The 19,103-nt window shown below is 44.3% G+C and overlaps 1 protein-coding gene across 2 annotated transcripts in view; it reads right to left on the reverse strand.

The window, feature by feature from the left end:
* The window catches only part of INPP5F (inositol polyphosphate-5-phosphatase F), a 100,632-nt gene extending 83,172 nt beyond the window's left edge, over positions 1-17,460 (reverse strand). The window contains exons 1-2 of one of the 2 annotated variants that reach the window (XM_043551921.1): positions 17,275-17,460; positions 17,126-17,244 (exon numbers count right to left, since the gene is read on the reverse strand). In XM_043551921.1, coding sequence (XP_043407856.1) covers positions 17,126-17,222 — 97 coding nt within the window. In that variant the 5' untranslated portion in view covers positions 17,223-17,244; positions 17,275-17,460. Of the gene's footprint in view, positions 1-17,125 lie in introns of both variants that reach the window. The other variant, XM_037904094.2, reaches the window with a different exon arrangement.
* Between the last annotated feature and the right edge of the window lie 1,643 nt (positions 17,461-19,103).

The raw sequence follows: 19,103 nt of genomic DNA on the forward strand, positions 1-19,103 counted from the left end.
CAGACGTTCCTGTTAACTGCTGGAAATGGCCCACCTTGATTATCACTACAAAAGGTTTTCTCCCCCCTCCCCCCGCTCTCCTGCTGGTAATAGCTCATCTTAAGTGATCACTCTCCTTACAGTGTGTATGATAACACCCATTTTTTCATGTTCTGTGTGTATATAAATCTCCTCACTGTATTTTCCACTGAATGCATCTGATGAAGTGAGCTGTAGCTCATGAAAGCTTATGCTCAAATAAATTGGTTAGTCTCTAAGGTGCCACTAGTACTCCTTTTCTTTTTGCGAATACAGACTAACACGGCTGCTACTCTGAAACATATCCTAACACTGTGTTTGCTCTTTTAAGTACAGCTGCACATTGAGCAGCCCTGGATGACTTGGGCACACAGTTATCTTACATATGCTCCCAAAATCCATGGTAGTAGTTAAGATCAGTTAGGAGACTATTACAGTCAGTTCTTCGTCTGACTACCGACTTCAGGGCTCTCTCAAAAGGAGCCAATCTTTGTTATTCTCCCCACCTGCCACAACTGTAGTGAACTTCCAAATTAACAGAGCTCTGACTTTTCATTTTGTTCCCTCCCCTACCCACTCACCCACCCAGCACAAGCACATCCAATTTTTAATTTCATCTTTAATTACAGCAGCTAGCAGCTACTACAGGAATTAATAGCCATAATATACTAATATAGCATGCTATTTTCATTAATTTAGGCTTGTGAAGAATCAATATTCAAAAAGCATTCCTGTACTTGATACATGATAATTTGTATTTATATTAGATGTCAGATTGCACACTGATAATGAGCAGTTTTTTAAACAATAAACAAATTTTTGTTTCAAGTACATGTATTTTAATTTTTCAGTCTGGGTGCCTGATTTGGCAGGAAGTCCTAGATATCCTACATTTTCCAGCTCCCTCTATATGTCGGAATTCTCTAGGGATAACCCTATCTATAGCACTGCTCTTGTGCATACTGTTTGCACAGTAACATGATAGGAGCAGTAAGGTTAAGCTAATTAAATCTTCATCATTTTCAGCCTTTTACATTTCCTGGTAGCACTGTTTGGCACATGCTGTGTTCTTGGGGAAGAGGAAAGTGATGAAAATGTAGACAGGAAAAGGAGAACTTGTCCAGTTGGTCTAGCTAAAGCACAGTTCAGACACAGGTATGGTCCCTTTGAGGAAGGGGAAGTAAAAAAAAGGAAGGAATGGGAAGAGATAACCAATGTGTCATTGTAAAACCATTCTTGAAGACTAGATTTAAAATATATTGAACACAAGTTTGAAAGTTGCACTCTGCATATGAAGATGTAGGTTTTATACATAACAGCATGTTTGTAATGCATCAAAAACAAGTTACCTTAAAAAGGCAAAATATTTTGCCTTTCAAAAAGTTGATATGAGATGTAATTCACAAATTTAAAAAAAAAAAGAAAAAAACAGAACCAAAAGTGTGCATGGAACTTAGACATAGGGTAATATCCTGGCCCCACTGAAGTCAGTGAAAGTTTTGCAATTGACTTTAACGGGGTCAGGGTTTCACCCATGGTCCCTGCACTGAAGATTTCAAGCTAAGTCAGACAATGTACAAAGAAAAGAAACATGTGAAATGACTTTTGTAAACCCATTTATCTTAAAGTTCCAGGATATATATTTAATATGCTATAGTTATTTATATATATATGCATGCACATATACGGCAGACGAGAGGAAAAAAAAGACTTAACAGAAGTAATGAGTTTTTAGGAAGGGCTTTGAAAGCAAGGTTGCTTGCCTGGAATATTCTTTCAGCCATTAGGCAGCATGAAAACAGGTAGGGAGGCATGAATCAAGAAAAGGGATAGGGATCAGTAAGGTAAGAGCAGGTGGTAGAGCACAGCTCACAAACAGTACCATAGTAAGAAGTTAGTATAGAGATGGAGGTGGAAAAGCGATATGCAGGGCACCTTAGAGATAAGAATGAGGAGATTCAGCATGATTTAGAATTAAAAAAAAAAAAAAAAAAAAAAAACACACACACACACCCACCACTAAACAACATCAGAACTTGCTTAAGTGCTTGCAGGATCAGGCCCCAAGATGGTAAGATCTTTGGGACAGACCTTATCTCTATACATTCTGAAATGCCAGTGTCGTTACTGAGGCTACACAAATCAGTTAGAGAGCTGGACGAAGAAAAGAATGGACGTCTGGCATGACAAAAAATGGTGAAGGGAAAGAAAAAAATTTTTGCTGTACAATGTTTTAATAAGCCTTTCTTTAAAAAAAATCAAAAGTATAGCCTTTCAACATATAGTACGTTAACTTTGTTTAAAAATTCCCCTACTGTCCTGCTATGCAGTGGCAAGACAGCTTCTCCGATAAACCTGCATAAAGCATGAGTCATTCATTTCAAGTTCATGATTAACGTGTAGGTGTCACACCCTGAACCAAGCACGTACAGCACATTATTCTTTAGTTCATGAGTAAATAATTTCATCATATTTGGGAAATTCTGTTTGTATATCCAAGTCAAACTCTAGAAGAGCATACTGTGAATGCAGAAAGGTCCAATGCTGCAAGAATTAACACACAAAACATAGCATCAGAAGTATGCTAGGAACTATAAAGACAATGAGACTATCATACCTTCACCCCAGAGATGAAGGGGATATGAGATACTATGTGATCACAGTGAATTTTGGCATACATCATTAGCTCTACACTTTTAATGCAGTTTTAATCCACTTGGGACTACCATTTTTAGCCTCCTGGGAGATATGTTAGAGAGTCTTGAAAAAGAGGCAGTGCTAACAGGATATTAATTTTCATATTAAGAGTGTATCAAGATTCCCACTGTCAGGGTCAATTCCAAAGTGTAGGATTATGCCACTGACGCAGTATCCCACAATTACTTTCCATCTCCTCACAAGCTGGCATGTCCACACTTAGGGCTTGTCTACACCAGTGGTTCTCAACCAGGGGTACATGTACCCCTGGAGGTATGCAGAGGTCTTCCAAGGGATACATCAACTCATCTAGATATTTGCCTAGTTTTACAACAGGCTACATAAAAAGCACTAGCAAAGTTAGTGCAAATTAAGATTTCATACAGACAAAATGAGAAATTAAGCAATTTTATGCCAACAGGAGAGTGCTTTCCCGTCAGCATAGCGTCTCTTCACCAGACACAATGCAGTTGTACCATTGTAACCCATTAGTGTAGACTACCCCTCAGTGTCATTGGCACACAGCACTTCCTGCACTGTAGCAGTGGACAGAGGATTCAGTTGGAGAAAGGAGTGAAGGGGGGCAAAGTATTAACAACTGAATCCTCTGGGTTTTGCTGATAATCACTGTTGCCAACAAGGTAAGTTTGCATAACTGTGTTACCAACCTCTATTTTCAGACTCCTAACTTTCACCTTTCAGGATGAAAGGTTACAAGACTTCACTTCCATCCAAATGTCTTTTTGATAAAGCTAAAAAAACAAACAAAAAACTGTTCAGCTGCTTAGTAAAAAGGAAGGATGAAAAATAGTGACATTCCATAGTCTTCATAGAAATATTGTTATAATATGAATATGGCCTAAGACATATTTTATGCAAGATGGGTCCTGTAAGGTATCATTGGAAAGGTTATAATTTACTGACTGTGATTATCCAATTTGTATGCATGTATAATTTCTGTATCTAAGGTTAGGAATATTGACTATGTGACATTTACAATTGTGTGTGTATTTGGGAGACATGCACTAGACAACAGGCCATTATCAGCTTTGATGGGCCATTAGGAAGAAACAATAACACTTGGAAGATACTAATCTCTCCCCTTCCTGAGAGGCATTCTGGGATGTAGCTGTGACATTAGTAGGTCAGGCGGTCCTGTCACCTGGGACTAAACACCTAGGCTCCTCCTAAGGCTGAAGGGCAGCATGGAAGAAAGCATGAAGGTGCCTGTGAAAATTTAACAAGGGGGCAATGAAAGCTGGCATTATTGGCCAGAAATGGAAATTTACTATCGAGATTTCAACAAGAGATGATAGGTAGGGTGGGAACGGGCCTTGAAAGTGAAGACAAGTACCTTATATTTGATAAAAAAGGTGGGCCATTTCCAGCACAAATCCAGGGTTTAACAAGAACGTCTGAGGAACAGTGAGGGGGGGGTTATAGGAAAAAACAAGGGGAAATAGGTTACCTTGCATAATGACTTAGCCACTCCCAGTCTCTATTCAAGCCTAAGTTAATTGTATCCAATTTGCAAATGAATTCCAATTCAGCAGTCTCTCGCTGGAGTCTGGTTTTGAAGTTTTTCTATTGTAATATCGCAACTTTCATGTCTGTAATCGTGTGACCAGAGAGATTGAAGTGTTCTCCGACTGGTTTATGAATGTTATAATTCTTGACATCTGATTTGTGTCCATTTATTCTTTTACGTAGAGACTGTCCAGTGATCACTTTAGATAAGCTATTACCAGCAGGAGAGTGGGGTAGCAGAAGAGAAAACCTTTTGTAGTGATAAACACCCATTTTTTCCAATGGTCTGTGTGTATAAAAACATCCTCACTGTATTTTCCACTTTATGCATCCGATGAAGTGAGCTGTAGCTCACGAAAGCTTATGCTCAAATAAATTGGTTAGCCTCCAAGGTGCCACAAGTACTCCTTTTCTTTTTGCGAATACAGACTAACACGACTGCTACTCTGAAACCTTATATTTGATGTGACAAAGAAAGGGGAGCCAGTGAAGGAATGCAAATGAGTGACATCGTCAAAGCAATGAGCTAGGAAAACAATCCCTGCAGCAGTATTTTGAATGATATTAGTTGGGCAAGACAGTATTTGTCAAGACCAAAGAAGAAGAGTTGCGGTAATCAAGACACAATGAGGAAAGCCTCAACAAAAGCTTTAGCTGTATGGATGATAGGAAAGGCCATACCTTAAAGAAGTTATGACAGATAGGACAATATCCTGGACAACCTTACTAAATTAACGTTACATCTTATTAAATTAAGTATAAGTATTTCAGGAGTTCATTGTACTGCTGAGGGACTGTATGTGTTTTCATGAAGGAGAGGGAACAAAGCCCTGCAGGAATTAAGAACAGTGCGGGGGGGGGGGGGGGAGGGTTTAGGCAAACTAATTCATGCTTTAACACCTCCAGAGAGAGTTATCACTACCCAGAGAGAGACTCAAATATGCTGGTTCAAACTGGATTCTCCAGGGATCAAACAAAGAAAGGATTTTTGGTTCAATAGCCTGAGCTTAAACTGACCAAATGATCACCAATACAGCAAATGGACAGGACCTCTGATCCAAGAGGGGTTGGAAGGTCTTTGACCTTCTGAGGCCCCATAAGATTTGGGTGCTTGTTCTGAACTGAAGTTGTGATGAACTTGTGATCACGGGGGGTGGGGGGAAGGGACACAAACCTGTATGGGGTTTGAAGTATCTCCAACCAGAATTCTTGTTGGAAGGAGGGGGTGGTCTCTGGTAAGCTTAATAGCATATGTCTATGTTCAGTTTGGTGTTTAATGTGTTCATAGATTCATAGATATTTAGGTCAGAAGGGACCATTATGATCATCTAGTCTGACCTCCTGCACAATGCAGGCCACAGAATTTCACCCACCACTCCTGCAAAAAACCTGTCACCTATGTCTGAGCTACTGAAGTCCTCAAATCGTGGTTTAAAGACTCCAAGGAGCAGAGAATCCTCCAGCAAGTGACCCGTGCCCCATGCTACAGAGGAAGGCGAAAAACCTCCAGGGCCTCTTCCAATCTGCCCTGGAGAAAAATTCTTCCCGACCCCAAATTTGGTGATCAGCTAAATCCTGAGCATATGGGCAAGATTCATCAGCCAGATACTACAGAAAATTCTTTCCTGGGTAACTCAGATCCCACCCCCATCTAATATCCCATCACAGGCCATTGGGCCTATTTACCATGAATATTTAATTACCAAAACCATGTTATCCCATCATACCATCTCCTCCATAAACTTATCGAGTTTAATCTTAAAGCCAGATAGATCTTTTGCCCCCACTGCTTCCCTTGGAAGGTGTTCTTTCTGTAATGCTCGTACTTTAAGAATAAACGTTCTTGGTTAGAAAGAGCTGTGTGGTAACTTAACTGTGGCGATTACATTGTGTACTGTCTGCAGAGAGAAGCAAAGCAGGCCTGCTTAGGCAGTTTGTCTTCTGCTGTGGCTACCACAGCATAGTCAGGAGATTGTGCAGTCTGGAAATACCCTGATCAAGAGGGAGAGAAATGAGGCTCTCCACCCAAGAGAGGTGATGGCTGAGGAGCCTGGAGCAGGGTGCCTTTGTTGAACCACAGAGGGGAAATGCAGGTGCAATTGCCCTGAAGTGTGATAGTTATTCTCAAAGAATCAGCAAGATTTAGATACAGCCTGGATGTGAGGCTATAGAAAGGGCTGAATCGACGAGGACTCCCACACTACAGATGATAGGTGTTACCCACAGTGATCAAGAAAGAAGGGTGTGTATGCATAGTACAGAACACTTGAGGTTAAACAGAGTCTCACACATACCTCCCAACATCTGCAGAACAGGTAGGATTGCCAATTTTGGTTGGATGTATTCCTGGAGGTTTCATCACATGCCAATCTTTAATTCTTGGAGGCTCCAGGACAATCCTGGAGAGCTGGCAACTCTAGGAACAGGGGTTCCCTAAAAGATGACACACATAAAGACACTACCTTTGGGTACCTCTTCTCTAGTCTAGCACTGTCTAATCAGGAACTTATCCAGCAATTCCAATGGGAATCTCTTCAGTCTTTGTTCCCTCTAGTTGTAACCGTGGGCAAGTCTCAGTCTCTTTGTGCCTCAGTTCCCCCATCTGTAAAACAGGGGTAACAGTACTTCCCTACCTCACAACATTGTTGCAAGTATAAATACATCAAAGATTGATACGCTCAGATAAGTATATAAATGGCCCTCATTTATTTAGTAAGACAAAGAAACCAATCACTTGCAAATTGCAAGTGTAATCCTAACTGTGCTAATATATTTTGATAAGTCACTTCTAAAAATATATATATACATTGGCACAATATCCAAACATAAGTCTTGCCATCTATCTATTCCAACATGCAACAGATACAGCACTTCACCAAAAATTCTTGCAAGTGATGATGTGAACAAGGAGTCTGGAAAGTTTTCAGAAATGCTTTTCTCTCCCAGTCTTCTCCTCACTGCATAGGATGGGAAAGGTTAAATGCCTGGAGGTTACAAAGGACTGATGAGTAGGGGAGGGTGGGAAAAGGAGAAAGAAGGGATGGTCAGTAGGATTTGTGGAAATAGTTGCTTAGCACAAAATCTTCTGAGACAAAGAAAGACATTTGTGTAGAAAAACAGTGATTTAAAATAGAAAAGGAGTACTTGTGGCACCTTAGAGACTAACCAATTTATTTGAGCATAAGCTTTTGTGAGCTACAGCTCACTTCATCGGATGCATACTGTGGAAAATACAGAAGGTTTTTATACACACAAACCATGAAAAAATGGGTGTTTATCACTACAAAAGGTTTTCTCTCCCCCCACCTTACTCTCCTGCTGGTAATAGCTTATCTAAAGTGATCACTCTCCTTACAATGGGGGGGGGGCGTGTTTTTGTTTTGTTTTTTGGCAGGGGGAGAAAACCTGGATTTGTGCTGGAAATGGCCCACCTTGATTATCATATACATTGTAAGGAGAGTGATCACTTTAGATAAGCTATTACCAGCAGGAGAGTAAGGTGGGGGGAGAGAAAACCTTTTGTAGTGATAAACACCCATTTTTTCATGGTTTGTGTGTATAAAAACCTTCTGTATTTTCCACAGTATGCATCCGATGAAGTGAGCTGTAGCTCACAAAAGCTTATGCTCAAATAAATTGGTTAGTCTAAGGTGCCACAAGTACTCCTTTTCTTTTTTTGCAAATACAGACTAACATGGCTGTTACTCTGAAACCAGTGATTTAAAATGTAGAGTAAAAAACTGAATAGTCTCCGAAGACTGAAAGCAGTCTGTTTTTGAGAGTGTTTTTGCCAATGGAAGAGAACCTATACATACACACACATAAATAAATTCATATATTTGTTTATGAATCAAAGAATGTAGCGCTGTCCAGGGTCTCACAGCAACCAGCAAGTGAGTCAGAATGACAGGGATGAGGATGTGAGTCTAAAACTAGAAGATTCAGAGCTTTTGACACACTAGATCCATTTTTATCTGCCAAGGCTTACTGAATTATTCCTTGCTCATAAAGCTATCCTGAAAGTTGATTTAAGACAGGCAGCATTCCTTAATCATTAACAAGAAAATAATTTTGGTTTCATACTCTGAAGTTTCACTCACTCATCTCTCTTTTTCTAAAGAGTGTTTATTTAGTTTCCATACAGATTTAGGCAAAAAGGTACTATACATGGTTGTGAAAGGTTTATGCTGACAAATGGTAAAATCCATCATTAGTTTCTAATAAGGTGAAGTAGCAAGTCACAGTTAAAATTTCAGAGGAGCTCGATGACTGTTTCAAACCTTCAATTATATCAGTCACATGAATGCAGTCAGCACTACTTGCTCTCTTTCAATTAAACTCTAAAAAAAGATAGTGGCCAGCCAGCTTAGGTATCCTACTTCCATTTTATGTTCTGGACCTCTGGTCTCTGGACGTGAGCACACTTTTGTACCCCAAGGTTGGGGGGGAAAGGGAGAGAATAAAATCCTATAGTAATACCTCCCATACTTTCATGTCCCTGTATTGTAATAGCTGACTGCATGACAATCTCAGAAATGCAAGTGTTCATTTTCTCTTAAGGCTTATTTCCTTAGGTACAGATGCAGTTTCTCTCTCATCTAAGTGAAGAGTTAAATTTTCACAAACTAGAACATAGGTCCCCATTTTTAAGGCTTGTCTATATTTTAAATGCTGTAGCACTTCAGTGTAGACTCCCTACAGCAACGGGAGTTCACCCACTGACATAGGTAATCTACCTTCCTGAGACACAGTAGCTAGGTCGAATGTGATATATGCCATCATGTGCCAGCAATGCCCCTCTGCCATGTACATTGGCCAAACCAGACAGTCTCTATGCAAAGAATAAATGGACACAAATCAGACATCAGGAATTATAACATTCAAAAACCAGTCGGAGAACACTTCAGTCTCTCTGGTCACTCGATTACAGACCTAAAAGTGGCAATTCTTCAACAAAAAAAACTTCAAAAACAGACTCCAATGAGAGACTGCTGAATTGGAATTAATTTGCAAACTGGACACCATTACATTAGGCTTGAATAGAGACTGGGAGTGGATGTGTCATTACACAAAGTAAAACTATTTCCCCATGTTTATTTTCCCCCCCTACTGTTCCTCAGACGTTCTTGTCAACTGCTGGCAATGGCCCACCTTGATTATCACTACAAAAGGTTTGTTTTTGTTTTTTCCCTCCTCTCCTGCTGGTAATAGCTCACCTTACCTGATCACTCTCATTACAGTGTGTATGGTAACACCCATTGTTCCATGTTCTTTGTGTATATATAATCTCCCCACTGTATTTTCCACTGCATGCATCCGATGAAGTGAGCTGTAGCTCACGAAAGCTTATGCTCAGATAAATTTGTTAGTCTCCAAGGTGCCACAAGTACTCCTTTTCTTTCTATGTATTAGGCCACTTCTAAACAAAACTATTTCACCTTTGGAAAGCATCAGGTTTTATCTGAAATTGCTTAAATTTTGGGATATGCCAATGGATAACAAAGTTGGACCCTAGTGCTGCAAAGACTTAAGCACTTACTTAACTTTATGCATGGCAGGTAGTTCCAGTTGCTTCAATGGGACTGCTCACAGTGTCTAAAGTTAACCATGCATTTAAGTCTTCGCAGGATCAGAGCCTATACTGGCAGGAATCATGAACACCGCTTATAGTTTTTTTAAAGTGAAAAGAGACCGTTACAACAATCTCCTACATAACACAGGCCAAAAAACCTCATCCAATAATTTTTGGATCAAGCCTGTATCTTCTTTGAGCTATGCATATCTTATAGAAAGAAAGACACTTAAAGTAACTGAAAGTCCACCACTTCCTTAGGTAAGCTGATCCAATTGTTAAATTACTCTCACTGTTAAAATATGTGCCTTATTTAATCTGATCTGACTATGCCTTTTTCTGCTTGATTAGAGAGCTATTATCAAAAATCTCTTCTCCATGTAGATATTCTATAAACACTTGAATCTGAAGTGAGTTATAAAAGGGTATATTCCATTGCAGGGAATTACTTCAACTGCTGATATGCATCCATCTCCTCCACAGAAACAGGAGCCTTTCTGCAGCACCAACACTATAATAGTTTGTTTCCTAGGAAAGTGCCCTTTTTTGTTAATTCACATTTGCTCCTATAGATCCAATTACAAGGTAGTTCTAAAAACACCTCTGCTCTTGCAAAAAGGCATGGGGTCTTTGGTGACACCAACCAGTGAGAAGTTGTGTTAGACTGAATGTTTTCTGAGTGAAATGTCAGACATTTTATATTTATCCTGAAAATACTGGCTCAGTACTAACAGCAAGAAAAATATCACCTAAAGTCAAAACTCTTTTTGGACACCCGTTTCTCCCTTCACAAGTGTCTGATCCAAGCAGTAACTACAATCAATCTTGTTCAGTTTGAGAGATCACAGTCCAAAACATTATGGTTGCAGGTGGCGTGTGTTTTATCCTTCAAAATTTCTCGTCACACAATTCCTCTTAGCCCAAAGAGCTCTTTATTGCTTTCTCTCCCCCTTGAGGACGACCACCTGGTTAAGAGTCTCTTGTCATATGTTTTTAACTGATCAGTTAGTACCAAGGAATTCCTCATCTTCTACTAAGATATATCCTTGTAGTAAGAGTCATTACATCCATATTTGTAATCTGCATGGTGATACATGCCAGGAGATCCTAGGTAATATGTAAACAAGAACTGCTAACAATTTATTCTAGAACAAGTCAATAAATGTTCAAAACATACTTTGTTTTAATATGTTGTAATCACCCAGTTAGATTTTCATGCTGCAGACATATATCATGGACAGTTAAGAATCTAACATATAGTGCCAGAGTAATCTAAAGATTCTATATAGAGATTCAATAACGCTTTAGGTCCACAGACAAAAAAACAGCTATGATTAGAGAAAGCCTGTGTAAACACAAGCAGATATCACTCAAATTAGGGCATAATGTCAGCCTTCTTGTGAAGTCAAACAACTGGAATACATTCATTGTAATAAAGCCAATCCAGTTAAGTTGCTCTTTCCACTATCTAAGAGATTAGTCAGGAATTTAAATGTTCTATTGGTCCAAAACTTGCTATTCAATCCTGAAGAAATATCAAAAAGACATTTACTCTTAATACCTCCTGCCCTGACGGTTTTAGGAACACTTTTACAAACAATACAGCTGTTTTGAAGCTCTCCCCCATCTCCACAAATTTACTGGTCCAGGACCAGTAACAAATTTTGTTTCCTGTTAATGGATATACATTTTTAGACATCCTTAAAAAAATTAAGGAGCCAATTTTCATTTTTAATATTGTAATAGATTTCCTTTACCAAGTCTACATACCAAGTTACATAATACACTGTTTAAAATCAATTCATTTTGATATCAAGTACTACACTTGACCTGAGTCTCTCTGCCAGTTTGGGGTTTTCATATTTCTTTCCTTGTTGCTGTGTGCAAAAACATACACACAACAGAAACTGAATGCAGTTTAAAAAAATGAACACACTCAAAGGGGCTATCAAATGCACAAACTAAGAGACATATTGCTGGCCCTACCCGGGACCCAGTCTTTCACTTATAGAAATCTTAAGTATTACTTGCAACAATAGTAGGTAAAGAGTTTCTAACACATGGCTGTGTTCCTTTAAATATATGAAATAGAGAAATCATTGTTTACTGGTAAAGGAACTAGGTATTTGAGAGCAGAATTCTAATAAAAGCTCTACCACAGGACTTGTGTGATTTTGACCTGAGACAGTGTCTCAATTTCCTTCATCCATAAAATGGAGAGAATACTTACCTATTTCTAGGGATGTCAAGAGCCTTACATTCAGTAGTGTTGGCAAATTAATTTGAGCTCTTCAAATGGAAGGCCTTAGATATATAGACTAATATTTTGCATGGCTTATCACTCACTGAGATTCAGTCCAAACCATACCCACGCGTTGTTTAAACAGAATGAAAGTGAAGCTTTTTTTTAAAAAAAAAAAGAGCAATACATATTCCACGTGAAACATTTTGACAACTGACACAATTATGAAACATTTCAATGACATAGATTATGGCTCTACTGTTTACTAACTGATAAAACACTGGCATATAATCTGATTACTTACATCATTGGGGAATATGGACCATTATAATGGAACAAAGTACACTATCAACTTAAACAAAATTCAGACAAATGCATCTTTTTTAACTTATTATTACTAAAAGAAATAGCTAGAAATACAGAAATACACTTTTTTTCAGATTTACTTTACACGTTTGAAAGTACTTTGTGTATAATCAGTTTCACTACTTTCATTTTCTCCTGTTTGCAAAGGTCAGCAAGAGACAGGAAAGAAAAAAACATTTAAAAATAAGGAATGTGGCTGTAACCTCAACAAAAATTGGCAAAGGGGCAGATGTAGCATCAAATTACTTTTCACTTACTCATTATTTTGAACTGAGTAGAGTTCAGGTTTACAGTATTCCTTTAAATTTTCAGTCAGTAAGAATCCAATCCTGCAATTGTCAGCGTGCAAACAGACTGCTGCACCCTCACAAGGCCCCCCTGAAGTAAATGGGTTCCACAAGACCACAGTAATCCCTGCAACTGACAGCATACAGATGATTAAAAGCCTTTAGGCCCCAAGAACGTCAATCTCAAAGACTAGTGTGTGCAAGTTTGTTATTTTACTATTCATGTGCAGAGTAATAATTTTCTACAAATGGATAGAAAGCTATAACTATATCAGTTTAAATTAGAGTTTGTATAAACATTTATTCAATTAATAAACTATCCTGTAGACCAGCTATTGTCAGCAGACTTTTTATAAGTGGTTGTTATAAGATAGTTATAATGTGGTTTATAAACTAAAATGTTCAGACCCTAAACTATAAATAAAGCTCCTGGACAAAATGTAATAAATAAATGATGCTAGAACAACATTACAACCCATCTCAAGTGAACTGAAGCATGCAAATTAAAATGGCAAGAGGGACATACTTTAATGCATACACACATAAACCTGGCCAAATGTTAAAGTTGTTTGGGGTGGGTTTTATTTAAATGAGAGAGAGAGAATAATTATTCTGATACATGAAGATTGATAATATTTGAGATTATGTATTTTGTTGCTAGAAATATTCTTTACAGACTAGCTTACTCAAAAGACGGTAATAGATTTGATTATACACATGCTTACACAATTTTTCCTCAGTTTTCCTTGGACTCACACTTTAGACAGGTATAGGTAGTAAGACTGGGATACAGCTAGAGTCCATTAACAGCTGCCACACTCTTCAGTGAAATATCCCAGCTATCTTAAAGTAGCCGAAGTATTTATGCCATACTACAAACTCGTCAGGATCAAATATTTCCTTAACTTTAAGCCTATGTCTATTACTCAAGGGTAGAAGGTTACTTCTCAGAATAGTACTGTATTTAGTAATATCCAAAATGACTACCCTATTGCTGGGGAAAAGGGGTGTTGCAATTTCTTTCTTTGTTTTATTTTTCTTTTCTCAGTATTTGAATCTGAGTCCTTGTTTATAATCCTACGTTTCTTTACTTTTTTGGACTGTATCTTTTAATATGATTAAGTGACACACAAAAAGTTGGTACTTGCTTCAAAACAGACTTACTCATCACAGAAGTGAGTCTGATGAGAACAACATGCACAAAAGTACAAACCTGCCTGATTGCTCACAAAAAGAAACTCAGGAGAAGGGCGAGGGAATTGTTTACCCTATGTAAGAGATAATGTGCCAGATAACCAGCCTGTATTAAGATCAATAGCAAAGAACCATTTATTTTGCACACTGTTAGTCACACAAGATGGCCTTCCTCATTTTCACGATGGTCCAAGAGGGACAGCAATCATACACCAGTCTATTTCAATGGCACACATACAATATAAAGAGAGAACACAATCTATAAACAGCTGGCAGTCACACTTCCAGTTTATTTTAACAGGGGGGAAAAATTCACAGGAAAAAAAAGACTGCTTTTAAACTGATTTAGACTATCAGTGATACCTCAACACCATCATCTGTCTGAACTGATGCATGATGTTTTACCCTGCCTATACTAAATTATATACACAGGGACAAGCGTTCTGTCTTGTTCTGTATTTTGTGAATGACTGCAATTCTCTAAAACCATTATTAGAGTAGCAGCCTCAACAATTTATCAACAGCAAAACCTGACTGAAGCCAATTCCTATCACCAGCAGGAAGCATTAAAAAATTCACCACTGGAATGAGATATATCCTTGATGTACAATCCTTCATCAGTACAAGAATAAAAAATAGGTTGTAGAGACTGTCAACAACCACACAGCCATTTCAGCATAAGTCCCACTTTCTAATGACCAGATGACAAAGCCCCCACTTCACTGGGCAATCAGCAGAGGACTACATGCCCCATACCTACAACCACACACATCCCAGACTCCCATGTACAGGGCTGTATAACCAGCTCCCCTCATGGTGCTTGGATTCAGACAGCTGGCTGCAGCAACATAATGAGGAAAGGTGACGGTAAATATTGGGTTATGTTTTGCTAAGCAGGGGTAGTAAACCATCACAACCCTACTGCTTCAGGAGTAAGGAATAACATGATCCCTACAGCATTGCCAGGCTGCAAAAGAAAGAAGGAATGAAAACTCATGTTTATCCAAAGCCAGTGCTAGGCATAAACAGACTAAGCAATTTCTTAGGGCAGGTCAAGGGGACCCCCTATTGACTTTTCATTATGTGTTCTGAGGGGGGGGATATTCCTACTTAGGGCCCCCAATGGGCTAGCACCACCTCTGTGTTTATTAGTGCCTCAAAGATTTCAAGATTCTCATCCTCACCCTGTAAGCACTCAGCAGCCTGCCTGAATGAGTCTCCTGCCATCCTCTGTCACCTCTCCACCCACTCCAGTCTGCCTGCCTGCCCCCAGTGGGTCTGTCATCCTCCTCATCACCTCCACACTCACCAGCCTACCCCAGTGGGTCAGCTACCCCCTTTCTAGTCATCACCCCCACCCTGCATGGCCCCAAGTGGGTCTGCCATCCTCAAGCACCTCCCCATAACCCCGACTCGCCACCCCATCTGCCCCTGCAGCAGGTCTGCCAACCTCCCCATCACCCACACTCACTATCCTGCTCCCCCTGCAGGGCTGTCACCCCCACCCTACCTGCCCCGCCAGTGGGTCCACACCCCAGCCCCGCTCTCCAGCCTGCCCCGCCCCCAGCGGGTCCACCATCCTCCTCGTCACCCCCTCCCCCACTCACCACCCTGCCCCCACTCCGCAGCAGGTCCTCCTTGTCACCTCCCGCTCGGCCCGCCCCTGCCATACGGCCATCCCCCCCCCCCGGTCACACACACCCCGCTTGCCCCCCCCGCCATACCGCCATCTCCCCCCCCGGTCACACACACCCCGCCATACCGCCATCCCCCCCCCGGTCACACACACCCCGCTTGCCCCCCCGCCATCCTCCCCCCGGTCACACACACCCCGCTTGCCCCCCCGCCATCCCGCCATCCCCCCCCCCGGTCACACACACCCCGCTTGCCCTCCCCACGCCATCCCGCCATCCCCCCCCCCGGTCACACACACCCCGCTTGCCCCCCCCACGCCATACCGCCATCCCCCCCCCCCGGTCACACACACCCCGCTTGCCCCCCCCACGCCATACCGCCATCCCCCCCCCCCCGGTCACACACACCCCGCTTGCCCCCCCCACGCCATACCGCCATCCCCCCCCCCCCCGGTCACACACACCCCGCTTGCCCCCCCCCCGCCATCCCCCCCCCGGTCACACACACCCCGCTTGCCCCCCCCGCCATCCCCCCCCCGGTCACACACACCCCGCTTGCCCCCCCCGCCATCCCCCCCCGGTCACACACACCCCGCTTGCCCCCCCCCGCCATCCCCCCCCCGGTCACACACACCCCGCTTGCCCCCCCCCGCCATCCCCCCCCCGGTCACACACACCCCGCTTGCCCCCCCCCGCCATCCCCCCCCTCCGGTCACACACACCCCGCTTGCCCCCCCCCACACCATACCGCCATCCCCCCCTCCGGTCACACACACCCCGCTTGCCCCCCCCCCACACCATACCGCAATCCCCCCCCTCCGGTCACACACACCCCGCTTGCCCCCCCCCGCCATACCGCCATCCCCCCCCTCCGGTCACACACACCCCGCTTGCCCCCCCCCGCCATACCGCCATCCCCCCCCTCCGGTCACACACACCCCGCTTGCCCCCCCCCGCCATACCGCCATCCCCCCCCTCCGGTCACACACACCCCGCTTGCCCCCCCCCGCCATACCGCCATCCCCCCCTCCGGTCACACACACCCCGCTTGCCCCCCCCCCCGCCATACCGCCATCCCCCCCCCCGGTCACACACACCCCGCTTGCCCCCCCCCCCCGCCATACCGCCATCCCCCCCTCCGGTCACACACACCCCGCTTGCCCCCCCCCCCCGCCATACCGCCATCCCGCCCTCCGGTCACACACACCCCGCTTGCCCCCCCCCCCGCCATACCGCCATCCCCCCCTCCGGTCACACACACCCCGCTTGCCCCACCCACCCTTCTCCTCCTCCCCAGCCATACCACTCACCACCCCACCCGCCCCTCCCCAGCGGGTCCGCCACCCCCCTCGTCACCCCCTGCTCGTCCCGCCCCCAAGGGATCCGCCACCTCCGTCTCGCTCCCCAACCTGCCTACCCCGTGCCCTAGCCTGAGCCGGTCTGTCGGCCATGTCCTCCCACTGCCCGCCCCCGGCTGGCTCTGCCCGTCTCCTCACCCCACCTGTCCCCAGCCCAGCCCTGCCCGCCAGCCCCCGGCGGCGGGAGACGCTCCCCTCCGAAAGCCGCCGAGCGCCGGCGCCTGACTCACCGGGTCGCAGCTGCAGGGTACCGTCCCTCCGGCTGCACCAGAGCGCCAGCTCCCCGCGCTGCAGGATGTAGTGATCCTTGGCTTGGAACAGCTCCATCCTCCGGAGCCCGGCGGCGGGGCCGGCGAGAGAAGCGGGGGGGCAGCGAGGAACGCCGCCCCAGGCAGGGGATCGCGGCGAGCTCCCGCGGCGAGCTGGGGCTCCAGAGCCCGGCGGCGCGCGACACGGCGGGGGGAGGGGGAGGGGGAGCGGGAGCGAGAGCGCGCGCGCGCAGCCCCTGCCTTACTGCTCCGCGCTCCGCAGCCTCACAGCTATCTCGAGCTTCCCAGCCCGGCCGGGTTCCGGCTCCAGCCGCGGGGCACGTGATCCCATCCGTCAGCCGCTCACCGGCCACTTAAAGGGGCCGCGCGGTCTCACCAAGAGCCGGGGGAGTCCCCGTAGTCCTCGAGCCGCGCTCCGTGCGCGTGGCCGGTGTCACCCCCTCCGCCGGCCCCGGCCGCGTCGCGCCCCCTCCCCCTCAACTGTGGGGGCAAAGAGCCCGGCTGCGGGTGGGGCCACCCTAGCAGCCACCGGCCCCCTTCCCTGCAGCATATGATGCCCCTCCGGCCGCTCCGAGCCCCGGGTGAGGAACCAGCAGCCCACCGACCGTCTAGACTGGGTGCTCGATGGACACCCAAAGCCGCAGCACGACTCTAAGCACGACACGCGCCTAGCCACCACCCGCTGCTACACGTCCCGGCGCGGAAGCCTCACCCAGCGGCGGCAGATGATCTGAGCGCGATGCCAAGCGCATCTCGACAGCAGCCGCTCACCAGACACAGAACCAGCCGTGACCTTAAGCTAGAAGTGGAAACAGGCAGACCCAAGCCAGCCCAAACCCAGAAAGGAGCAATCGTGCAATCTTAAAAGAGAGGTTGACGCAGAGAGGCACTGTCTCCTCCCGTGTGTGAAATACAAGAGAGTGCAAGAAAATGTTTCCCGCAGCAAAGTCGTTTAATCAAGAAGCATGACAAACAAACAAACAAAAAAGCCTAAAACTTTCCCTGGACCTGAGAAAAAGGAGAGAAACAGCAAAGATGCAATTGCACTATGCAGCCACCTGTTACTGAGTCAGGAATGGACTGTTACAACAAATGGGCACAGGATATAAACCTCCAAAGGAGGGAGCAAATTTTGGCTTAGATCCACAAAAGTACTTAGGCACCTAACTTCCATTTATTAATTGGTTTCAATATGAGTTACGTGCTTAAATACCTCTGAGGATCTGGGCTATTATGCCTGTTTCTGACAGGCAGGGGTTTATCTCTTTTTTTATAGTTTGGCACCACTTGTATAGCAGCAACTTGTGTGCCAATAAGATATTGTTGTGAGGTAGGTGAAACTTTGGTATGGGTTGAGTTAAAACCTGGTTGAGATTGATAGGTAGGAATGCACCCCTCAATTCATAGAATCATAGAATATCAGGATTGGAAGGGACCTTAGGAGGTCATCTAGTCTAACCCCCTGCTCAAAGCAGGACCAATCCCCGACTAAATCATCCCAGCCAGGGCTTTGTCAAGCCTGACCTTAAAAACTTCTAAGGAAGGAGATTCCACCACCTCCCTAGGTAACCCATTCCAGTGTTTCACCACCCTCCTAGTGAAAAAGTTTTTCCTAATATCCAACCTAAACCTCCCCCACTGCAACTTGAGACCATTACTCCTCGTTCTGTCATCTGGTACCACTGAGAACAGTCTAGATCCATCCTCTTTGGAACCCCCCTTTCAGGTAGTTGAAAGCAGCTATCAAATCCCCCCTCATTCTTCTCTTCCGCAGAGTAAACAATCCCAGTTTCCTCAGCCTCTCCTCATAACTCATGTGTTCCAGACCCCTAATCATTTTTGTTGCCCTCCGCTGGACGTTTTCCAATTTTTCCACATTCTTCTTGTAGGGTGGGGCCCAAAACTGGACACAGTACTCCAGATGAGGCCTCACCAATGT

The sequence above is a fragment of the Chelonia mydas genome, chromosome 7, assembly GCF_015237465.2.
Source record: "Chelonia mydas isolate rCheMyd1 chromosome 7, rCheMyd1.pri.v2, whole genome shotgun sequence".
NCBI lineage: Eukaryota > Metazoa > Chordata > Testudines > Cheloniidae > Chelonia > Chelonia mydas.